General features: G+C 39.9%; 2 protein-coding genes across 3 annotated transcripts in view; one reads left to right on the top strand and one right to left on the bottom strand.

Moving 5' to 3' along the window:
• Positions 1 to 16,752, bottom strand: part of LOC101858649 (activin receptor type-2B) — a 35,555-nt gene extending 18,803 nt beyond the window's left edge. The window contains exons 1-3 of the mRNA XM_005103484.3: positions 16,071 to 16,752; positions 3,333 to 3,434; positions 735 to 960 (exon numbers count right to left, since the gene is read on the bottom strand). Coding sequence (XP_005103541.1) covers positions 735 to 960; positions 3,333 to 3,414 — 308 coding nt within the window. The 5' untranslated portion in view covers positions 3,415 to 3,434; positions 16,071 to 16,752. The remainder of the gene's footprint in view (positions 1 to 734; positions 961 to 3,332; positions 3,435 to 16,070) is intronic.
• Positions 16,753 to 16,847: 95 nt separating this feature from the next.
• On the top strand, positions 16,848 to 25,016 carry LOC101858288. 2 transcript variants are annotated; one of them, XM_005103483.3, is made up of 4 exons: positions 16,848 to 16,944; positions 17,145 to 17,523; positions 19,760 to 20,064; positions 22,120 to 25,016. In XM_005103483.3, exons 2-4 carry the CDS (start codon positions 17,466 to 17,468, stop codon positions 22,783 to 22,785), a joined length of 1,029 nt encoding a protein of 342 aa, XP_005103540.1. In that variant the 5' UTR covers positions 16,848 to 16,944; positions 17,145 to 17,465; the 3' UTR covers positions 22,786 to 25,016. The 2 variants fall into 2 exon arrangements, with proteins under 2 accessions (XP_005103540.1, XP_012940895.1); XM_013085441.2 differs by lacking the exons at positions 16,848 to 16,944; positions 17,145 to 17,523 and adding an exon at positions 17,836 to 18,221.
• Positions 25,017 to 25,879: the final 863 nt, after the last annotated feature.

Raw genomic sequence — 25,879 nt, 5'->3', positions numbered from 1 at the left:
AAGAGTCTTCAGATTTTAGCTCAAGGAAAAGATAAGATCTAAATCTAACACATCTACCGCACAAAAATGATTCATAGGAGGTAAACACAGATGGGCTTATGGATTGTACAAGCGTTGTAAAGGTAGGTAAAGCCTCTTGTTCACTTCCTCTTTACCTGCAGACACACAACATGTATTCCTCGTTTTTTTGGGCTCAGTCTATCAACTCAATTGCGTGTTTTTTATGTTGTTTGGTCATGTTTTAAGCATCATGTTACTAACTCCAACTTTTCTCCTTCTTTCTTGTGGATATCCCCCTTAAATTATATCAATGGAAACGTGGATCAATGTAGAAAAAGTAAATACAAAATTTTATGAGGAAATATTCATTTTTTAAAAAGTTATGAGAGGTAGAGCAGGACCACTTCTGAGTCGCCTTGGTTCATGGCATTTTCCCCAGCACAGGGGCCCATTTACCTGCGGCATTGAAGAGGTTGATAGCCATTTGTAAAAGGTCGGTTAAGTATCAGGTGGAGATGAGACATTTACATGAAAACAGCCAATTAGAGCTGGGGAAAAGCAAGAAGGATAGATACAGAAATTACTGAGGAGAAGTGAAAAAGTAGGACCTACCAGAGGTACCCTCCAGCCACCTGCGGTCAATTGGGTAAACATGAGAAAAACCAACCAAAACAAACCCAAACCATAAAATGAATGCAGCGACAGCAACAAGACGGTAGCGTTAAGAAACGTACATGTCATCATTCATCCAACAGCCCTTCTTAACCAGTTGCAGCGTGTTGTTGGAGTACTTCCAGGTGGCATAGCACAGCATGTGGTTATCCGGCTCGTCCAGCGACACCTTGTTGGAGGTCATCATGTTCTGACACACTTCCACTGTCGGCGTGCACTTGCCTTCATTGTAGCAGTCCATATGGTCGTAGAATTCACATTGACTTGTCCCTTTATGGACTTTTCCATCTGAAATAAAAAAGCATATTTCATATAAAAAGCGGGTCAACCGTTCAGAGTAAAGACTCTTTTTTATGGTTTTAATTTCTCTGTGTGGGTGTTATTATTATGCCCTAATCAACACAAGTTAGATCATTTACAGCGGTTTCACCAGCTGAAGCTGAAAAGTAAGGCAAATTCTGCAGGGGGTCTCAGCAGGGTCCAAGGCCAGCGTTTGTGGAGGTTCAGGGTGCGAAGCCCCCTAAGATATGGAAATTTAGTGCTTTTAGAGGGTTGAAAATGGCATTTGGGAGCCTGTTTAAAGAGACTGCCAGCAAACCATAACATTGATTTTTTCACCAACATTTTGACTTCTTTGATTTCTTCACCAAGATCTACATAATATACATGTATTTCCATTGATGGCAATGTTTAAAAGCAGGTTCCCCTTCCATTGCTACGAGATTTATAATTCAATTAATTTGTCATCACACCATTGATAGAAGGCAAACCTGGGAATAATGAATAGATATGTACCTTCACAATACAGTTACCCGGCGTATACCCAATTTTTCCTTAAATTTCACACCTGAATAAATATTGCATGTCACAACCTCGGAACACCACTTCGAATGTCAAATTATTCTTGACTTTAAAAATTTTAGGCTGGTTTTAGCATAAATTTCTTTCATTGCGGCCTTATCGTGCTCCCATGCCGTAGAATCTTCGTATCGATCATTTCTCTAGATCTAGACAAATTTGTAAAAAAGTTTCTTTCTGATGGTAATTTTCTGTCTAGGATTTCAAGTCAATATACTTGATCAAAGCGCAGATTTACCATCCGCGGCAACAATCCGAAGATAGACGGAATGAGCAAATGATAGAAAGGAGGAAATTGGCACAAAAGTTTGCCAGATTTTGATAACCCACTGGTAAAAATGTACTGCCGTCAAGCCCGCAATGAATGAATGCATAGGGCATAACGGAATAATGGCCGATTGCAGGAAATGCGCAATTTGGCAGATTTCTATAACATTAACTTATTGTCGAGAGAATTACCGTAAATATCCTAAACTTATACTAGTACTAGACGATACGAAGGCGAGTACAGATCTTTTGCTCTGGAATTTCGGCAGTCCTACGCTGTCGCAGCTTTTTATTGAGGGAGTTGATAATGATGGAGGAACAAGTACGGAACTGGCAGAAAGTACGGATTTCCGTAAAAATACGGAAGAGTGGAAGCACTGCATTTAGGAGGTGGGCTTCCGACCCTGCCGGTCAGAGCCAACACAGGCTGAGGGGGATACAACATTCCAACAAAAAGGCCGAGATATTCGATGCAAATTTGACCCCCGTGTAAGGCTCCATCATATGTCATATGTCACTTTTCAAGATGGCATATGGCATTGTGACACTAAGGAGTAGAACTGCATATTTTCATTTTCACAACAAAGAAAAGTAAGCTGGCAGAATAACTAAGAAAAGAAAAGTTCACAACCGCGGGTGGGTCAGCAGAGAAGAAATGTTACACAAAATCAAAATATAACCAAAAAAAAACCCCCCAACCATAAAATTATTTTTATGTAGGTGTTTTAACGCCCTCATCGACACAATTTAGATCATCTAGGAGCCAGGCTTTCAATGTTGCCTTTCAGGGTCACTACGAACGGCGACAGCAACAACATCTCAACAGAAAGACCGAAATCTTCACCACACGCGAATCCAACCTGCTTGCAACAAAAAGCGCTTTTAGCCACTTACACCACAGACACCAGTCAAATAAAAAAGACACCCACGATATAAATATAAACCCACAAACCCCATGATGAAAAGCTTGTGATGTACGCGGAAGTTGGGCTATGAAACAGTGCGTTGAAAAGCATGTTCAACTCTCAAAAACCAAGAAAGTCAATAAAAATAAAATAAAAACATCTTTAAAAATGAAGGCAAACTGCAGATCTATGTTCATGCATCCCCTTTAAAAAAAAAGACAGTTATCTTTGACCCCTCAAATATCAGCTGATGGAACAGGTAGCAAAATCATCGCTGTGATAGAGACAATTCAATCTGTCCGTCAGTAATAACAACATTCACTAAATTCCCAGTCAGATGCCATAAAATGTTCCCTCCAACATCCTGAGCGTTACAACAATTACATTACCATCTAAATGAAAAACCTGCCACATATGGAGAAAAATGAAAGACTTAGAATAACAGCAAACACTGAACCAACTCCAGACATGAAGTAATGAACCTTTAGCTTCACTGTCACATCTATGATCTTAAAAACCCTCCTATTAACAGTAAGCCACCAGATACACACAAACATATATATGTACACACAAATTGAACCCACACACATGCACCCTCACACACCGAAGCAAAGATTTAGTTTCACTTACCAGCGTGTTTAGGAAGGATGATCAAGACAACAAAAGTTAAACTGATCACCCATTGAAGTATTACATCCATTTTGACCCACATTTTCCTTGATAAAAGATAATCTGAGGAGGATAAAGAATGAAACAAATGAGCAATTCAGCAAAGAAAATCTCATTGAGAAAACCACTGTATGCCCAGAATGCAAAATGTTCAGATGGATAGAGCAGGGACAAGTTTTTCAAAAACTCTCTTAAATAATTGAAAACAAAAAGGGGGGATAAAAAAAAGAGAGGTAAAAATGCCCCACTTTTCAAGAGCAAATAGCGCTTTTATACAAAATTGAAATCCCGTGTTTGGAGAGAAGTTCCCGATGTGAGATGCTATTGTCCACCGTTTTACATTAAAAATAAACATTCTTTTGTTAGTGTTAAAACCTCTCTCATTTTGATTTTAAAGCACAAAACAGGGAAAACAATTTCTTCATTAAAATTTTGTGGTTTCTTTTTGCAATAAATCAACCAACTTGCTCTGCACATTACTACTTGATTGTTGGGAGGAAAAAAATGCGTTTAGTTTTTAAACAGTCTCTATTGTACTCCCAAAGGTATGCCAAGGTTGAGCACAGAGGAGCGCGACCGCCCCATTGGGAAAATCATCATTAGTGTAAATCAAAGACACATTTCTACATGGTTCAAAGTTGATCAGCGGATCCGCTGTATGCTTGGTGCGCGTTAGAGCTTGATTAATCGAAGGCTTGCGAGCAGGCTTGTGCTTTGCCTCCCACTTGCTACCAGGGGGAACTTCCGGTGTGTTGTGACTTGCGGACAGTCTTGCCAGGTTGCAAGCAGTCAAATCAAATCATAGGACTCTTGTTCTAGGTCCCGCCACGCAGTGACACTATGAGCTGGGACTCTCTCCCCCCCTCTCTCACTTTCTTCTGACTTAAATGGCTTCGCGGATAGCAAGCAGGGTGGGAGGCTGGGGTCCTGACACGAGTGGCTTCGCGGATTGCTAGTTGGTGTGGACTTGAACCTTAGACTAGACTTAAGACAAATTTCTCCCTACAAGATGAATAAAGAATGTCATCGTCATTGTCATAGTCAAATAAATTTATCATGCTGGTGATTTGATCTGTTGATTTGACCTCGTGATTTGAGGCTTGTGACTTGAAATAGGGGTTTGCGAGCACGAGCGGGATTGCTAATGGGGTACAGCTCTAGTGCGCATAGGTTAAGCAGGGCCATGCTGATCCGGGACCCGTTAGGGTTCCAAAACATACTAATAAGCGTGTGCATAGAATTCGGAACCCGGGAAAAAGGGTTTAAGTATCCACAATATCAAGGAAGTAGATAGTGAGATTGAGAGCAGAAAAGGCAGGCCTGTTGTAGGAATTTGATGGAGAATCTTAATTTGGAAAGTCAGGAAAGTGACTCGGATTCAACATCTAAAATTGTCTGCGACACACTGATTGTCACAATACTAAAAAAATACGCCTTTAAGCACCAAATTCTCCAAGAAAGGAATTCTCACCATGTCTATTATTTTATACTTGGTTAACATTTTAAACCTGAAAAGGAGGACTGGATTGAAATCTGTCCAGGATGTCAAAAAGACACATTCTGTCTCATTCTGACAGAAGAAGGAAAACTGAAGACAGTGTGAGCATCATTTTGGGCAAAATGAGTTAAATTCAAAAGATTGTCTTCATATTAATCCATTAGGATGAATATAATTACTTTAAAAAAAGAAAAGCAATGATCGGCAGTTGATAGTCATAAAATTCAACAAGCAACCTGGATTAATAATAAATAATAATTTTGATGACAAATAATAATACTATAATATTAATCTAATAATATTAAATAACAGTTCATTGACCAATGCCTTTTAATGATCAAAGTGATGCATCTGCATAGCAGAACATTTCTGAATAAACCAAGAAATCTGAAATAAAACAGTTCAGATGCACATGATGTGTAGCTTCTTCTATGGCCAATAAAACCAATTCCGTAGCAATGCCAATGAAAATGTAATTTTTCCCCTATATAGCCCTTTTTTAGTTGGTACCTAAAAAAGAATGTTTAATTCAAAGATACAACCACGCTTCTTGAATCTTAAGAATTGGTTCATAAATTAAAAAGTTATGGGGTTGTTTGTAAAAGTCGGCAAAATATGGATGACCCACATATAGGAAAATACTCCTCAAAGTAGACCACGCAATAGCAGATTCTGTCAGAAAAACGATGATATCTCAGTAATTAATTGGAGTGTTAGAAAAAAACTTGGCTACCCGATGTGTTTTTGGGAGGAGAAAACCTTATTCTTGAAATGAGAAGTTAAAACATCTCCAAGCAGCCTGTTCAACTGTTCATTTAATTTCTAGACTTTTTTGATGCCTCATATTTTCAGCTGAAAACTGCCTCAGAACAACAGAAAACATGAGGTTGCATAGCAACATAATAATTAATAATAATGGAACGTAACTCTGCTTGGCTTTCCTTCAAATCACTCAATAGACTAGATCTCTAGATTTCCAGTAGCCTTTCTTGTAGATACAAATCAATGTACCTTCTTCCAGTTCGGTACGACAGTCCAAACCTGACACTGTGATGACTGTACATACATAAAGACTCAACTTGTCTATAATATTATCTAATATAGGCCTTAGAAGCCTACTAGTTTTACATCTACCTACACACACTATGTGTGCATGAGCCAATAGCAAACTACGATACCTTGTAACATGCAATGGCATTATAATTTATTATAAATAAAAATCATTGTCAAGGTCAGCGTCCGTAGCTGCACAAGAATCTAGATCTGTCTAGACTCTAGATTTACTGCGGTAATAATAATTAATAGGTGTACCAGAAACTAAATTTTCAAAGTAGCTGTATGCCAAATTTATCTGTTCCAGTTGATTGAAAGGCCTATATCCACTGAGCATGTTGGTACCATTCTTTAACCTGTCAGTCAATTTTTAAGAAAATGGTAGTTGCTTAAAATTTGATAAAATTTGTTAAAGTCAGTCACTGACTGCATGCAACCCCATGTTTGACAGATCAAAAAAGAGTACCAAGTGCACTAAACATCTCCACATTAACAGAGTACAATCACAATAACAAATATATAGAGCCTATTTTTTTTCAAGACTGAGATCATTACAAATCAGTATTTTATCGCCTCTAACACAATGATCTGTCATTATGTCGACAAAAACACACAACGTTGACCCGGCCGGCGCTGCACCGGCCGGCGCCGCACCGGCCTCCGCGACGAGCGAGTCAGCTCTATACCGTAGTTAGTGTACCCCGCGTGCGGGTTCACATGCTTTCCGAGTCTCACGGAAGGACTGATGCAAAATAATTCCAAGTTATTTACTTTATTCTAATAGTAAATTAAATGATCTTTTAATTGATACCTTTTTTGTGCAGGTATTCTACATATTTTGTGTAAAAAATGATCTTTAAAAATTTTGACGCTATATTTAAAGGCTTTCTATTTAAAAAGGCCAAAAATACATTGCGGGAAAGCCAGTTTAAAGTTCTACAGTTCTCCGCAAATGAAAAGGCGGTATTTAATCATCCCTTGTTTCGCGAAGCATTTGAATGCACGCCTGTCAATTTTTGAACGGCCGACCACGCATTCCGACCGCGAGGGGCTTCGCTTTCCTCGGCGATTCTCCAGCTCCTAATAATCGGACATATAAACAATTTACACCATTGAAACGAGGAAGAACTGAACTTTTACAATGTGTGTATGGCATTTGGTGTTTATAGCGAAAGAGCAAAGAAACAGTGATCGGAATTACCCCGATTTTACGCGATCGGAAGGACGCGAGTGCCTGCGAGGCCGTGTTTACGCTACCTAATAATAAGAACGTGACTATCTCTCCGAACGTTCGGGAAAATAAACTTGAACTCTATTACTCCGAAAGGTTTCCGTTCTTTAGATTTTTTGGTTATTCTCTACAGTTCGGTGTCATCTTTCATTCTGCGAGGACTGAGAAGAAGTATTTTCTGCATTAGAATTCAATTTCTAGAGCTAGAGACTTTTAGATATCAGAATATTCAGATACTGAAATTGTGGTTGGGGCAACATTCCCGGACTATACACTTCATTTGAAAATGCCTTCAAAAGGTGCTGCAAGAAAACAAGACAGCTCAACTTTGGCAGTAACTTATTTTGCATTTAGTCACTCCAAAAGCAAAAACATTTCACAAAAAATCCCTCCACTTCACTTAACCCATCTACACCCCCCCCCCCCCCCCCCCCCAAATTCCATTCCATAGCTGCCACTTGGGAATTTCAAAAAAGGAGGAAATTCATGCGAAGGCGGACGCGCGCTCTCCGAAGGCCGGAGTAAAACCAGTGAGATCCAGAGGCAATACATGTTTATATACTGAAAAATCTAGCCTATGGTTTTGGAAAGGAAAACTGTCATATTTGTTAACCATAGGTAACTGAATTAAAATGTATTTGGAAAAAAAAAAAAAAAAAGGCACTAAGTTGACTAACAAGCATTTGAGTCAATTTGACACAGTTTGGACTTTGTGACTAAAAATCCAGTGTTTGTTGCCAGCTGGTGTCTTATAAAAAGATTTCTTCCACTTTAAATTTGTACATCGATCAAGGAGGCAACACCTTTGCCGCTGTACTGAGCACTCCTGCACAATTGCGGTCCAGTTTGCACTTTAAAACTTAGTAGCGCCCCTGTAGTGTGTAAATCTAAACTGAATTAAAATTATAGCCTAGGCTATCTAATCTTGATCTAGAATCTAGATATCTAAATATGTGTAAATCTAGATTATATCTAGAGATAGATTATTTATCTAGATCTAGATTCACTTCAACAGCCACAATAGCCGTCATGTAAACAAATGGGACTGCAATTGTACAGGAGTGCCGCCGGCGGCGATTTCTTTATCGCACCAAACGCAAAGTGCAGCAAGCGGCTTGTTCAATTTTCTAATGAACTTTTCAAGTCACACACCGGCTGCTTCTTTCTCATTCCAGCTCCTTTTATTTTTGCATTCTGCATCAATTTCTCTCGAATTTCCGCCGTTTTCAATGACAACTCGGCGCACCAACGTCCCGATGCCCGATCGACACTTTGATTTTGTTGCTCCACAATATTAAACAAAGTGAAACTAGCGCTAGGCCTAGAAGAACGGAAGTAGAAAGCTACGGACGGAAATGCGCAAGCTGCGTTTTCGTCTCTCTCCCGGTTCGGTGTTTTCCGCGTATAAAAAAAAAAAAGTATCACAATTTGCGACTGAGAGCGGTCCAGCGGAGGAAGGAGGAAAATAGCGGGAAAAGCTAGATGAAGCGGAGTTTCCGCTATTTAGCGGGAAAGTGGCAGCTATGCATTCACACTTTACACGCACACACACACACGCGGCCTAGTATTAACTCTCGTCCCGCGGGAGCCGGGTTTATGTCACCTATAAGCCTATTTCGGCACCTCGACTACATTTTGGTCCCGAATCAGTGAAGCCCCTGGCTCAGCGCACACGCAGCGCGCATCATCTTTCGTGAAATTCGGGTCCCGAGTCGGATCCCGATTCACGAAGGTCAAGTGTGTGTGCGTCAGTCTGCTTGAGTTTGTGTGCGTAAGTGGCCTTCTTCTAGAACCGCCTGCGTTGGTTCGTAATCGAGGCATACGTCTCATTTAAAACACGCCAAGTTGGTAACTTTAGATGTTTGTCCAATTAAATTATAGAAGAAATTGACCCACTTAGACATGAAGAGCTCGAAAGGATGGTCATAAACAAGACTTACATTTTTCTATACAAAATCTTTCAAATGAGCTTGATTTTGTATGAAATGATACCAGATCTACCTGATAGAAAATAAGTTTGTTTGATAGTTTTGAATACCATTGAGCAGGTACAAAGAATAATTTGAGTGTAAAACATTCGGAAATTGACCTGTATTATCCCCTTTCGAACCTCAGGTCATTCTTAACATCAAGAGCGTCCAGAAAGGTTACAATTCGAATGGGCGTAACTACTCGTAATGTCTTATCAGTTTGTGAGAGGGGGTTATTCATGTGTTTGTAACACTTTATAAATGAGTAAGTCTCAAAAGTTAATTCTTTAAATAGTGCATATTTTCATCTCATTGTCAAAGCAGGGAATATGCTACAATGACGCGAAAATTTCTGTGTACCATCAAGTACTTTGAATGAAGATATAGCCTGAGAAAGCATTTCTTGTTCCAATGGCTCAATTTCGTGAAATTACAAAATGTAAAAAATTTGAGCAGTCAAAACGTGACATTATATAGATGGTAATTTTAACGATGTGAAACTTTATGCAGGAAAGGAAAATGCTAAACATCTCATGTTGTTTCTGTGGTAGAAGGTTGTGTGTTTAAGAAAAGAAAGTGTTTTGGCGATGATCCGTAGGGGAGTAAGCCCCTGACTGGGTCACAAGTCTGGTGAATGGACATGATGTTTCTCGTCATTTTCCTGTTCTACTTAATGATGAAAAAAAGAAAAGACTTTAAAAGATATGAATAAAATGGGCATTACTTCAAGTCGAAAGGGGTTGTTAAACACACTTGTTGGGTTGTTTTGACTCATAATGGGGATGTTATAAACAAAAAAAACTTTCTCATTGCAATTTCTGTCATTTCATCATGTCCATTCATATTCATGAGCCTGTATTTCACACATATATCTTAAATTTAGAGATAGGTCACACATGGACATGAGTATTGACGGAAAAAATAAATTCAAGTCATCATCATGTCCATTACATTTTCATCAGCTTTTTGTTGAAGAATATTGCAAAATTCATTAATGAATTTCAATCGAGCAGTCTCTCTCTCTCTCTGTGTACCGCTCGCATTCTCATTTTCTTTGTCTCTCTCTTTCTTTCTCCCCATCTATTTCTCACTTTCTCTCGTTCCCTCCTGCCAACTGGGGCATATCATACATTTTGCTAGCACTTCCCCCTGCTCTCTCTCTCTAATTCACACACACACACACACACTATCGGGTATGGAAGTGGTTATTCGCACCTGGTGTGCGCATAAGTATTAATATTATTTGCACCGGGTGTGCGCATAAGAATTAATATTATTCGCACCGGGTGTGCGAATAAGAAATAATTATATTCGCACAGGGTCGACCCGACCTGCGCGCTCCGCGAGATCGTTGCACGCTGCGCGAGATCGGCAAATGGCGCGAGAGTCCGCGAAACTAGGCGGTCTTGGCCTAGATCTATATATAATAAGCTTACCTGCGTGACATTTTCATTTCTCAAAACAGAGCCCTGAGGGAACCTTGCCAGTAGCGTTCTGTTGGCCCCAAGGCTATTGCGTCGCAAATCTGAAATTTCCGATTCTCCATTTCTTCCAGAATCTAGGCTACGGTCAATTCTTGGCACAAGTAAGCGAAGAGAAGAAAAGTCTGAACTTAATTGAGAAGAGAGCCTACAGTACACGTTAGAAACGAATCTAGATACCTCTTTTCACTGGTCAGGTAAACTTCACCCGCGCCTCTATCGTCTCTCATTAGTCTCATGGTACCTCTAAGGTCTAGCCTAGGCTGGCAATGTGGGTCCACTAAAGTAAAGTTCTTGGGCAGAGCAAACTATAAAATGTTCCTGGTCCACTTTTCTCTGTTTATTATAATTGATTTGCATGTGGCAGCCACCCCCCCCCCTGACTGTCGAATACTAGATCTATTTATAGTATCCTAATAACTTAAGTGCTGAATGTGCGGTCCACCAAAAATTAGCGTACTACGACTAATTCAGAAAACCAGGAACCTGCTGGTCCATCCTCCACTTCTGGTCTCCCTCCGCTGCCTCCCCCTCAAAAGAAAAGGAGCAAAAATAAGCCTGCGACATGTAAATCTAATCAATAAAATCAGGAACCTACTGGTCAATCCTCCACTTCTGGTCTCCCTCCACTGCCTCACCCTAAAAAGAAACAGCGGATGGGATCAAGTAATACTGATATAATAGAGAGAACCCTGCGCCTGTTCTTGCGGTAAATGTTCTCATCCGATGCCCAGATATTCCGGACTTCGGTCTCTTCAATGATTCGGATTATAACAGGTCCGTTTACAACTTTGTCTCGTCACCCCTTCTCTCTCTCTCTAGTCTCGTGGTATTCTCGCAGCCCTCACTCACTCCGCCTCGCGTCGCCGGGAACGAGTCTCACTCACTCCGCCTCGCGTCGCCGGGAATGAGTCTCACTCACTCCGCCTCGCGTCGCCGGGAACGAGTCTCACTCACTCCGCCTCGCGTCGCCGGGAACGAGTCTCACTCACTCCGCCTCGCATCGCCGGAAACTAGTTCGCGTAGCGGTCGATTAGGACCCATGACTGTATAAGTATAAGTCTGTTCTTTGCCTAGTGCGCATTAATACATATAAACACAGTGGGTCCACCAAAGTTCAATCCAACCCCTATGAACCTATTATCTTTGTCCATGCGCGATGAGGGGAAAAAATGAGGAAATGGTTGGCCGATTTCCATCCTTCTTTTGAAACACCCTGTGCGAATAGATCTATAACTTCATAGTATTCACACACCCCGTGCGAATTATATACCTGTATTCGCACACCCTGTGCGAATAAAATTTCATAGTATTCGCACACCCTGTGCGAATAATATTTCATAGTATTCACACACCCTGTGCGAATAACTACAGCCATCGGGTATAGATGCTGAAACTTTCCGAAATCACAATAGAGTTCCCCAACCGGGTCTGGGCATGCCCGGGTCTGTATACTTCGTAACTTTGTTCCCGGTTACCGGGTCTGTATACACTTCGGCAAAACAAAGTCAAAGATTCATGAATAATCTAGATCTAGATCTAGAATCTAGACCTAGTTCTAATCTAGATCTAGAGATCTAGATCTAGATCTTCTAACTAGATTCTAAATCAAGATCTACATATTATAAGGAAGTGGCTATTCTCACCCGGTGTGAGAATAGAAAAATACGGTCTACCTCTCACCCCGGGTGAGACTTGCCAGCGTAGGCTATTCTCACCCGGTGTGAAACAAGACCTGTTTTTCCTCATTTTGGAATACTGTCTATCGGTGTGGATGATCAAATTGATAAAAGCCAAGAAAAAATTACGTCTATAGCACAAAAGTAAGCTAATTTGATCGTCTTCAAAGATGCTATGGCTATTTCACTTTTCGAATCGAGCCGAACTACGCGGGTCGCCATTTTGTTTTGCCCGAAAGTTCTCGCAAGATCTACTCCTCCCCTCTCTCTCTGTCTCTTTTTGAATATTGTCTATCGGTGTGGACGATCAAATTGACCAAAACAAAGTGAAAAAATGATTTTAAACAAGAAAACTAAATTAATTTGTTTGTTTACAAAGATGCTACGGCTATTTAACTTTCCGAATCGAGCCGAACTACGCAGGTCGCCATTTTGTTTTGCCCGGAAGTTCTTGCGCTTCTCCTCTCTCTCTCTCCACTGCACACGACAAAATTGCATGCTTTTAGGCTAACACTAACATAATAGATCTAGAACGTTTGTTCACAGCACAGAATTCTATAACGAAGTGACTATTTCTCCGAACGTTCGGAGAAATAGTGCCGATCTTTATTTCTCCAACGGTTTCCGGCTTCCGTGATTTTTTGCCTATTTATTGCGAGAGTTCGGCGCCAACATTCATTCTGCTTCTGGTCTGGGAAGGAACACCGCATGGCAAGCCTGCCTACATACAACCTTCAGTAGCACCCACCACACACCCACCATCATCATGCACATGTACACACACAAACTTATACACACACTAACTAAACATGATCAGTGGGCAACTTTTGAACGTATGACGAGCTGAGTTGTGGATGGAGAGACAGTGTGAGTGACAGAGCGGGTGAAAGGAAGAATTTACGAGTGTATCCACAGGCGACAGCAACTACAAGACGATGACACCGACCCCCCTGGCCTGGTTCACAGCTCACGAACGAAAGAAATGTGGCTAAGGCAGTGTTTTGCCTATATGGTTCGCACTTCGCAGGGTGCAAGGGAATGAGTGAGATTTTCTTTGTGTGTGCCTGGGGGGAAGGGGTGGGGTGTGAAAGTCATAAGGACGGGGATGAGTCGCGGGAGAGAACACGAGAATTGAATGAATGAGTGAAACTGAAAGAGAGGAACGACTCATGAGCACTGGAGTTAATGGATCCTGTGTTTCTATTTTTGTATGTTGAACTGTTGCTGTTACTGAATAAAGGCTGAAATAAAGCCCGAAAAACACACACACACTCCTCACTCTCCACTTACATACTTACTACTACCACAGGCAAACACACTCACACGCACATGCATAGACACACATACACACAGGAGCAAATTTTGGGGTCTATATGTATTTCAATTTTCAAGAGCTAGTCTAGAGATTTTTAGATGAGTGTAAAAACGTGAAAAAGAAAGGTTTCACAACAGAATTAAATCAAAATTAGTCGAACAGCCCAGCCATAAACAACAACAAAAATTAACAAATAAGGGTGGGTGTCAACTTGTCTGAAGAAAATTGCCTGTTTTAACCCTAAATGTGCGTACATTTTTTTTAAAGTACAGGATATTACATGTAAATTATGGAATCACGCACATTAAGGGGCCTGCCAGTGTCAGTACATGTAATAATCGGTGGAACGTACGCTCTAACATAAAACATTTAAATTTATATATATATACATGTATGTATATTTAGAATCTAAGGAAGGTAGGAACATCAAATTAAATGACGTTACACTATGCAACATGTAGGAACATCAAATTAAATGACGTTACACTATGCAACACCCCCCCCCCCTTCCCCAACAAAAAAAAATTGACAGAAAAACAACACATCAGAACAGTAACAAGAAAAAAAAATTACACACTCTAACATAATTAACAAAATAAAACACCACAAAGAGTCAAAGAGGGAAAAATAAAAGTAACTGTATCAACGTGGTGACAAGTGAGAAAGAGCCTATGTGAAGCTCAGTGAACTTTCTTTCAAAAGTAAAGACAAAGAGGTTCGGTTTCTTTCTTTTTTCTTTTAATTTGACTTTTATTCCCCGACCAAAAAATGCCAAAAAATGGAGCCACGATTAATTGGTCGCGGCCGTGACAAACGCAGAAGTTAGTTCTATGTGTCGTTATCAATAACCCTCCGTAGATCTAGATCTAGACAGCACACGAGTAAACACAACACATTAAGTTGAAGAGCAGCACCCTTTATAGGCAACACGTCATATCTGTAGTGAAAAACTGTTTGGAACTGTAGCATTTCTTTATATAAATATTTACTGCGGACATTTTTTGGACCGATTGAACCATATTGTATACGAACAATCTTTGGTAGGCCTATACTCTATATAATATCCGAAATTTGAGAGAAAGGATGTGATTTCAGAGTGTTCGGAGAAATAGTGCCCAGCTTTATTTTCCCGAACGTTAGGAGAAATAGTGCCTAGCTTTATGTTCCTGATCGTTCGGAGAAATAGTGTCGGCCATTCTATAATTCTGTTATCACAGTGTAGAATTCTGTGGTGCAGGGTGAACGCTTCACTGGTTGGCCTAGGCTATAACGGTGAACGCCCACCGGGTGTGAATAGCCAAAAGACTCGCCTGCGCTATTCTCACCCAGGGTGAGAATAGACGTGGCCGTGACAATCTATTATGGCCACCTCTATTCTCACCTGGAGTGAGAATAGTGCAGGCGAGTCTTGTGGCTATTCTCACCCGGTGCGCGTTCACCAAATTTTGCGTTCACCCTAAACCACAGAATTCTACACTGTGATAACAGAAAAATTGTAGAATTCTGTGCCGTGAACAAACGTTCCATTACAACTGTAGCCTACTAAAAGCGTACAATTTTGTCTGTGGGCAGTGGAGAGAGAGGAGAGAGAAAGAGAGAGAGGAGTAGTGTGAGAATTTCCGGGCAAAACAAAATGGCGACCCACGTAGTTCGGCTCGATTCGAAAAGTTAAATAGCCGTAGCATCTTTGTAGACAACCAAATTAATTTACTTTTGTGTCTTAACATCAATTTTTAACTTTGTTTTGGTCAATTTGATTGTCCACACCGATAGACAGTATTCAGAAAGAGACAGAGAGAGAGAGAAGAGGGGAGGAGTTGATCTTGCGAGAACTTCCGGGCGGGTGAGACGGTGAGAATAGCCACTTTCATCTATTATTTGACTGTAGGCTACCTGTTTGGGTAGTAGATTTCTAGATCTAGTGCTAACCAAGTAGAAATCTAGAATCTTGAATAGTATCTTAAATCGGGAGGACTTCCGTGACGAGCGACCACTATGGAGACACACTCTTCTGTCACAGAGCAAAGTTGAGTGAGGGCTTGGGATTTGGGGTAGGGGTAGGGGTAAGGGTAAGGGTAGGGTTAGGGTTAGGGTTAGGGTTTGGGGTAGGGTTAGGGTTTGGGGTAGGGTTAGGTCTAGATCTAGGCCTCTTCTTTATTGTGTTTGATGGGGTGGTCGCTCGTTACGGAAGTCCTTCCCTTAAATCATTATCTAGACAAGAGTAGTTGTCTAGATTTAGATTCCAGATCCAGACTCGATCTAATCTAATCTAGATTCTAGAGATCTTCTAGAGATTAGATCAAGTATTTATAATGACCGCTAGATCTAGAACTAGAAGTCAGACCTAATCTAGATCTAGATCTAGATATCTAGGCTATCTCTAGAGAATCGAGAATCTACAATCTAGAAATCTAGATTTCTAGTGACAGTGACAGTGATCAGTGAGTTTATGATGGGGACGGAATGACTTACTACAGAGATCTATGCCGGATTTCCTTATGTTGAAGTCCAGCACATATAAATCAAGGGTAATTCAGAAATGTCACAGAATGCATATCGAAGTGCGTTTAAATGCACATTGAACACAACATGAAAGTCAATGATTCAAGAGAGGCCTTCCAGGTACAGTGCCCTGCATATCATAACAATCAATCGTCTTCCGACAATATGGCCGTATTCCTTTACAAAAAACCCCGGATGTTGTTTGCTAAGTATCGTTGCATCACTACCGTTGATTGGCATTACGATATCTAGGTCAAAGAGAAAAAATGTCCTCAAACGTAAAAGTTCAGTTGTATTTACAGATTTGCCAGCTGCAGTGACTTATTCTTGCTTAAATTCAACAAATGCAGACTTAAAAATACAGGATGAACTCTATCATTAAAAGTCGTAGTCTTCTGCAACAAGCTCGCAAACAACCACAGGTGACCAATCATCAGTCCCGTTACATCAAATGCTAGAAAACTTAATAGCTGTTCTTTCAATTGTACTTCCATACGGTAGATTACCTAAAATTTCGATTCACAAGGCACAGCAGAGGATGAAAGGTTAAATATTTACAATAATTGAAAACCAAAACTTTTTAATGTCAAATTGGTATGGTTTAATACTAATTATAGGTCAGTTTATTTCCAAAAATATAAACCGTGAACGCCAGTTACAACAAGGAGAGTGTTTCCAGTGCTTCGCTGTGTACTGACATTCTCAAGGACTAAACCTAGCGTTTCCATTGGATAAAATTTTGCTCAGTTTCTAAATATAGATGCTGATTGCACCATATTCTTGCGGATTGAGCGTGATCGGTCAGAACAGGAACAAGACTGAGGGGAACAACAGAGAACAGAAGGTAAGTTATCCGCAATTTGTAAACAATTACATTTACTATGATTTAGTCTATTCACTTTAACTTGTCTTTATTTTGTTGTTGTTACAAATTTGGAGCTAAGACTAATAATTACAATTGTATATACTCGTTTTGTTTTGACTGTGTTGGCATTTTACTAATTCAGTGTCGTTCGTTTCTGTCTCCGTTGGTCCACGACACAGGAAACGACCGTAGAGACAAGCCGGCAAGCGCCGTGGCTAAACCCGAGTCCCAAACACAAGTACTGGAAGAAGACATAGAGTTACTGGACCTATTCACGATTGAGGGACGAGACAACGAAGTGTTTCAAAGCTACAATAACACACTGTCTATAGCCACGGCTGCTAGGATTGAGTCGGCAGAAGGTGACGAGTCGGTGTTGTTGGCAATGGACGGGCAGGATATGGGGTTCTACGACGGACTGACTGGGGAAATCCCCAGGTCATTGGACGATCTTGTCGATTTGCTGGATATCAAGGAGACTTCTGGAACAGCAGGGTCCCATGATATCCAGCATTTCCCCACGTTTGCCTCGGAAGACCTGTGGCCTATTTGACACAGGTAAGTCTTCTTATTCAAGCCTTTTTTAACGACTGCCATCAAGCATTAGAAAAGTAAACAAAAGTAGGTCAGCCCCTCTTTCTGGCTTTCTGGCCTTCAACTTCAAAGGTGTACAAAAGTGGGCGTCGCCGTGCGCGCGCTGAGGTTGCCGTATACAATGGTCACGTGGCATGGTTACACCAATGACAGAGTAATGGGATATTTTTAGATCTTCACTCTAAATATAGCAATATGATGCCATCCCTAAACATAGGCTTAGTAGACAAGAGATTTCACCACCATCTGAAATGGTCAACCACATAGCATTTTAGCAAAGAATATTTCAATGCTTGGTTGACCCAGTGCCAGTCCTATTTCTTTGCCACCCACCCTACGGGCAACATGAGAACATTTCACCAAGGAAATGGTTTAGATATTTTCAGAACTGATTTGAACTTCAACATATTTGGACACAGTTATTTCACTTACTTTGATGAGACATAATTTGGAAGTGAATAGATTCATGTTTTATTATTATATTATTGAATACAGATTTTCCAAAGTTTTCTCCTGTTCTTCAATAACACTACATTCCTGTCTGAAATTCTTAGAGTATACAGACTTGATGCCAAGACAAAACAAAGCTACTTACTTTACCACTCTCACTCTGGAGAGTGCTGATAATTTGCTGAAACGGCTATACTCTGGAAAAACAAAAGGTAGCTAGATCTATACTATTACAACCAGTATTATTTTGTCAATGAAATGATGGTATAGCACTTGGACGTTATTTGCCTCCTGACTTCAGTTTTTGTGTGTACTTGATTCAAGGGGAAGTGGAAGTGATCTTCTAACTTGTCTTATAAGATTGATTTTTAATTTGAAGTGGCTAGCCGTACGACTGCCAGTCTAGCCATACTTAGATCTAGGTTTGGCCCTATCGACTCAAGCCTGTTAAGTACACGATCTCATTAGATCTAGATCTAGTAATTATTCAGGTTCAAATACATGCAAGTCAGTAAGGCACCTTTTGGTTTTGTCTGAAATACAAATACTTTAGGCATTGCAAACTAAAAATTTAATTTACAATTCAGCCATCAATATTAAGTACGGCTAGCCTGACAGTACGGGTAGACTGCCAGTCTAGCCGTACTTATCTTAGGCCCTATTAACATTAGAAAACAGGAGGTTTAAAATACATGCACTGTCATTAAGGCACCTGGTTTCGTCTCAAATACAAATACTTTAGGTACTGCACACTAAAAATGTATATTTACTATTCAGTAGGCCTATTTTTTGTAAATGGTCAGTCTAGCCATCATATTAAGAATAAGTACGGCTAGACTGCCAGTCTAGCCGTCATTAAGTACGGCTAGCCTCTTCCTTTTTAATAATTAATTATATTAGTCTTGTGAAGGCACAAGACATATACAGTTACAGCGAGCACCGAGTACACCTCTGTGATTGGCCCAAATATAAATGACGTATTTCCGCCATCTATTTTTTGTCCTCTTTCACGGCTGTCCTCGCCAAAATTAATAAATAAAAAAACAAACACGGCGAGTTTTAGATCTAGTCAACAGTATGGGGAGGGAAACCCAAGAGTCTTGAGGGAAAACCCGGGAAGACAACAAAAATAGTTGGCGGAAATACGTGATCTATATTTGGGCTAATCACAGAGGTGTGCTTGGTGCTCGCTGTAGCTTCATGTCATTTTAAGCAAGGATGATGACGTGCTGAAAATAATTCCATCAGTAATACTGATAGAGCAATTTTTCCTATTTTTGAGTTGTTTTTTGTCAGACGAAAATTGTCTTTAAAAAAACCCCTAGAAAACAATGAAGATTCACTCCATAGGCTAACTGTAGAATTTTATCAGCAGGTCATCATCTTTGCATTACATGTCACTACAGTATAATTCAGGAATAAAGTAAATTAGAGAGGAGTCAAGATGGGGGGGGTCCGGAAAATAAAGATAAAAAAAATAAAAGCGGATGGTAGAACATCACAAGTAAACAGGAAAGGAGGTATTATAATGAAAAAACTATCGAGAAGCAATTTTTGTTGTTGCTGTCAGGTTTTGAACCACAGACCAAATACCTAATGAATGAGAGGTGGACACATCAAAATTGTTAATTATTTTAGGAGGCTACATTTTTTATTTGAATCTGCGAAAGTTCAAATTATCGTCCTTTTTTTTCCCCTTGTTCTCAGCTGTAAAACTAAAGCTATCTCCTTCACTTTTCGTCATCAATAGGTTTTGCTGGCGACGCTCTTGACGTCGCCAGCTTGGACCTTTGTGTCCCAGCTGACATTGACCAGTCGCTCTTCACCTTTGGGGGCGTCGGCTCCGGTGACCTCTCTCACCTCTCAGAGGGCACCTCAGGACTGTCGGCAACTGTCGTTGACTCTGATGCAACGCTGAAAGCTGACATCCCCACAGCCCCCGGGCTGATGGACTGGAGCTATGATGACGTGATGGACCCTCTAGGTGGGCTGGGCGACCCTCTGGCCGATGACAGCTTGGACGCATTTGTCAATTTGGATTCGTTTTTCATGGAGGTGTGGACCAAGTTCAATACTTTTTTTTTCTGCTATTCCCGACTACTGTTCCTTTAAAAAAAAATTGTCCAGCTTCAGTAGCTACTAGATAATGAGATATATGGCGTATATTAAGCTTATTGTCTGCCGAGTGTGCCAATTAAATCGGAGCAGTCTGATTTTTTTGTCCTGCACACAAGAACCCAGATCGGATATAAGCATAAAATACTTGTTTTTTTTGGTCTTAGTTTAGATTCGATGTTCATTGGTTGTAGGCAGTTTTCGTAAATTCGAAAATCAAATGAGAGTTTTTTTATGTGCAATTCTTGCATGACTTCGCAGGCCTAATGATCTGAAAATAAACACTTTTATTTTTGACGATTTACAATTTACCAGTATACACAATATATGTTTATTTGCCGTGGTTCATCTGCTGGGATTTTGAAGACTCCAAAGTTTTTTTCCCCTCAAACTCCAGTTTTTAGAGAGGAATCTGAGGAAAACTCCTTCTATTTTTAGTTTTAGTCATGGAGTGGTTGGCATGTCTGCTCTTACTGTGCATTGTGATTGATCATTGTGCGTTTGTCAATGATCATAGTACAAATTGTCAGTTGCATCTCTGGAAACTGTAAGACACTAGACACCTGTTTAACTACTTACTAACTTACAAAGCACTCCTGGTCAAGATCCATTTTTAAAGCCTATGACCATGAGCCATTTCGAATTATTGTCTTCCAGTAACTATAGATTTTCGATGGGTCCTCTGATTTGGCCGGCTTTTTTTCCTTCTATTTAGTGATGCTGCCTGATGACCCTCTTTGTAGCATTCACAGACCTGCCTCTATATTTGCAAATTTTTCGTAATATTACGAAAATAAGAATGTACTATGAAAATTATGAAAATCGAGTCAATTTTATGAATAAATTCTACAGCTAGTTCGCACCGAATTCACGATCCTAAGTATTCACTAAACACGGGTTTCCAATAGACTGATTATTATTGTTTATATCATGTCTTCTTTTTACCACCTGTGGTTTTTATCGGGCACAAATTTCCTCAGCACGTCTTGTTTCTATATTCGGCTGCAGTTTTTTTAAAAATTGAGTATCACACTTTGAATTCAGGATTCTTTCTGTAGGATAAATTATACTGTTACTAATTTTTAAGGCAAATGACTAATTTTTGGCCGTTTCATTACCAATTTTTTAAGTCTCAACTAGGCTGGTCGGCAAGCAATAAAATACAGTGCAGCCCTACTATAAGGAACTTCGATATAACGACATCCTGTGTATAGCGACATGTTTCCCAAGTCCCGATTTTTTTCCTTAAAAAATATCTTTGGTAATATTTTTTGTTGCCTTTCTATAACGACATTTTTTTCTGGTCTCAACGATGTCGTTATAGAGAGGCTGTATGTTGCAGAGTGGGACCTGCTGACTCTCAGTAGAGCTTAGTATTTCTCTCTGCTAAGAGTTTTTTCAACCTATTTGTCTCTGTCTTGTCAGAGACGAATGTCAAATTGAAAAGTCCTACCTCTAATTCTAATGATGATAGTCAGGATCCCAATGTTGTGTCCCCAATAAGGGCACTTATGGTTAATATTCTTTACTTCACCGTAGAGAATGACCATGTCAGTTAAATTTTTTAGCACTTAATTAATCAGCTGCATGAACTGTATGCTTCCCCGGAGGCCAAGAATGTTTCTGAGTTTTATTATAAGAGTCTTATGGAGTAATTTTAGTTGTATTTCACAAAGCACATGCTATAGCGGGTGGATATGGGCTGTAAACATGAAAAATGTTTTGTGCCGATGTCTGTGTTGTAGGCGCTTCGCTGTCACTTACAGGAATCCCAAGTTCAACTTCTTTGTGGAGAGGAAGTTTCATCGAATATCATGGTCTTTTAGTTGGTATGTCGTATCCCTCTCAGCCCGGCTTAGCTCCGGGTCAGAAGCCTGACTCCAAAATTATCTAAATTGTATCGATGGGGCTTAAAAAGACCTACATTTGAAAAAAAAAAGTTTTGTTTCAGCTGGTCAGTTTCTCATTTCTCTCTCTTTTTTTTTTTACCTGCAGAATTCATTCCTTGACAATGGAAGCCTGACGGCAAATGAGCCTGCGGAGGTGAAGCCGGTGATTGCCTTCTCTGTGGAGGAGACGGCTGCTGTGAGCAAACAGGCGACTCCGGTTAAGCCAGCACAGACAGCTGGCAAGTCGCCTGCTACCAAGACATCCCGCAAGCGCAAAGCACAGACGTCGGTGGCAGCCGTGGAGACCACCTTGTTCAAAATCCCCGGAACTGTCGGGCAGGCCACGATGCCGATAACAGCAGCTGATCCTCAGGTGGACCACGACTACATCGTCAAGAGTCAACAGATGTCTTCTTCATGCGAGACAGTGGAGGAGAAAAGTTACAGCAACAAAAGAAATGGCACAACGAAGCGCAAGAGGATTTCTTCCTCAGCTTCTGATGCCTCAGAGGTTAGCACAGCCAGCACAGTATTTGACGATTTTGTAGATTCAGACACGCCGGTCGATAAACAGGCAGTGCGACGCATGAAGAACAACGTAGCCTCTAAGAGATCCAGGGAGCAGCGCAAGCAAAAGTTTGCTGACATGGATCTCGAAGCAGAGCAGTTGATCACAGAAAATGATCGTCTCCGCAATAAAATTATTGAATTAGAAAAACTAGCTAAAGAAATGAAAGCACAACTTGTCGCAAAAATGGCAGGTACAGCCTAAAGAGGCTTACTTTTTTTATAACAAGGTGCATTTTAAATGTATTCAAATGACGTAGTCTTACGACTCCAAATATGATCAATGTGAAGCTCTGTTGTGCCATTTCACTTTGACCTACACAAAGAGTGTATTGCTGTAACTGCGATGAAGGACTTTGTTTGGGCGTACTGTAACTTGTTGGCACTTGTCTGACTGTGCTCGATCTAACAGTCTCACAACTGAGAGAACCCATGGGTCAGACTGGTGTTAGACAAGTGAGGGTACCAACTTTTTTTTTACACACCCATTTCTGCATTTCCAAGAATTTGATGAGTTTATATCTTAATGCCATAGCTGTGATGGAGAGCAGCTGTAAGGACAGTGGCTGTAATGATGTGTCACTGTTCAGATGTAAAAATTTATTTGTGTATAATATTGTATAGAGAACATTTACCTAGTTGTCAACTTGTTTGTTTTGAAATCTCGATTTGAACTGATGATGGTAATGTACCTTCCTATGTGGCATACAAAGACGCAATCTCGCCTATTTGTTCAAGAGATTCTCAGCATGCCGGGAAGTGAGTGATGCTGAGAAACAGCATCGCATCATGTTGTTTTAGCTTGTGTGCTTTGTCTTCTGTCTAACTGGACTTGGGCTTTCACATTTCTTACAGTGGGGGGGGTAAAATTCTGTAACTTTAAGTAAATTATATCTCTATAGAGATGCATTTTTTAAATTTTAGCTGCTTTGACTTCTGAAAAAAAAAATGCACTTGTAACTTATGTATTGGCTCACTGTCCTGTTAAGCTCTGCCTCTTTTGATAAAAGTCATGTTTTTTTCTACATTGTATCATACATTTTTATACATCATGTGATGAACATATTGCTGTCAGACTTTCAATTCATTTTTCCTAAAGATCATTCACGTCCTGTATTTTTGTACTACCAGGTAACTGATTTGCAAGAACTGTATCTCCATCACTTCTATGGGGTTATTTTATGCTCCAGAACTTGGTAACCATCAAATGTCAATTTTTATTGCGATCGAAAAAATTGATGAATTGTTATAACGTGGACCAAACAGAACTATTTTAGAACAGATCTAATAGTGAAAGCCTTTGCCAGTACTGAGCTCCGGTATAATACATATTGCTTGTGCAGAAAGCTCCTATGATTTTAGAGGATTCTTCAAAAGTGTGCACTTTTACTTTTAGTTTCTATACTATTAAAATTGATAAGATCAGCAACCTTGTTGGTTATGGGAACTTAGCTGACATTAGATAGAAGGAATGGGAGAGAGTCGAGAGTGCACACAGCTAAAACTATAAAATGTTTATACAGTCCACTTGTTTTCCTTTTCTTTTTGAGCTGAAATGTTTTGGGTTTTTTAAAATTTAAGCAAAGGAGACCCATTTTCCACCACGGGTTTATCCATCTCCCAGACTTTTTTTTCCCTCAATGATCTCTCACTACTCTCAGTAGTCACAGGCTTAACTTAAAGTAAAGAGCACCAAAAAATGGTGATGGTTCAATTTCAAGCTTAGTGAGGTTTCTAGTGAAGTGATTAGTCACTTCACTTTTATGGTCGAGTATCTCGGTCTTTTTGCTGTGATTGGACTGGTGTATCCCTCTCAGCATTGTGTCGATAGAGGCATTTAAAAAACTTACTTTTTTTTTCTTTTTAAAAAGTCACCTCACCTTGCTCACATAGGAGTTCAATTCTCAAGTGAGGAAGTTGTTTTCTGCTGAGATGTAATGTCCCACACACCTTGGGCTTAGGTTGGCCCTATCAGGCAGGGCCGGAACAGCCTACCTCTTAAAAACAATCTTAAGTCTAGATTGTGTTATGCCAGTTTAGGGGGGGGGGGGGGGGGGGGGTAAATGCTGCTTCTTTTTTTTGTGTATCCTTTGTACTAGTTTAAAATGAGTAATATTAGGGCAACTTATTCAAACACTTTTTACTCTTTAGACCTTTTTTTAATAAATTCACACCCTCAGACCAAATTTTAAAAATAAAAATCAGACTTTGTTGTTTATCTGACTGTTGAAATAATTCGAATATTGTTTTTCTACCCTGTTCTTCTTGTTTTATAATTTATAGTGTAGATCTAACTCTAATGGGATGAGATTGGGGCTGTTGATATCCCATGGGAAATAAGACAAAAAAATAAAGTTTTGGTCTGAAAACTGAGTAATCAGTGTCAACAAACAACAACCACGAAAAAAAGTTGAATAAACTTGATAGAAAACCTTATCGCTCTGTACCTTGGTCTTATACATTTTTTGTTTGTTAGCCATCACGTCTTTGTCGCATGATTCTCTTGTACTCTTATCTTCAAGTGGTTTTCTGTTGTTTATCGTGTGTGTATAGTATGGCATTGTGTGCGTTTGTCATGTGATAGATCTATCGTGTTTGTCGAAGTCTGTGTATGTCCGTCTCTCTTTCTGTCTTTCTCTATTCTCTCTCTCTCTCTCTCTCTCTCTCTCTTTCTCTCTCTCTCTCTCTCTCTCTCTCTCGTTCTGTGTGTCTCTGCGAGTGCACTTGTGGGGAGAACATCAGAGCCGCGCTCTTTCGAGAAAAAACTATCAAAGCTGCGCAATTTTTGACGATATCGATACAATTAACTTGCCGATTACCAAACCAGTACATGAACCATCCAACATTTTAATTTTAAGTTTAAGTATCCTTACCGTTTTACTGGGCTTGGGACCAGATATCAGTTAGATTTTGTATTGAATGAATAGTCTTTTCAAGTATAAAAACATATCTTCTACAGGACAAAGGGGATCTATAAAGTGTTGGGGCAGCATTTTCTTGATAAAAATTGTAGTTGTGAGACTTGTCCTTCTACGTATACATGTAATTTAATTTGCTTGTTGCACATTCTTCCTTCTTTCTTGGTAGTGCTTTTCTATTTAATGTGTTTTTGGTTTCAGCTTAGAAATGGTCTGGAAGTTGCTTGACGTGTGCAAAAACACGAATATTATAATATTAATAATAATAATAATAATAAATTGCATTTATATATAGCACATTTTTTTCAAAGAAGTGCTCAGTGCGCTGTACAATAATACAAAGAACATATGAAGCGCTTAGCTCCTATAGTATTAGTAATC

The sequence above is a fragment of the Aplysia californica genome, unplaced genomic scaffold (genome assembly GCF_000002075.1).
Source record: "Aplysia californica isolate F4 #8 unplaced genomic scaffold, AplCal3.0 scaffold00374, whole genome shotgun sequence".
Taxonomy (NCBI): domain Eukaryota; kingdom Metazoa; phylum Mollusca; class Gastropoda; order Aplysiida; family Aplysiidae; genus Aplysia; species Aplysia californica.
Note: the sequence above shows the minus strand (reverse complement) of the source record. Positions and strands in the feature narration are given on the sequence as shown.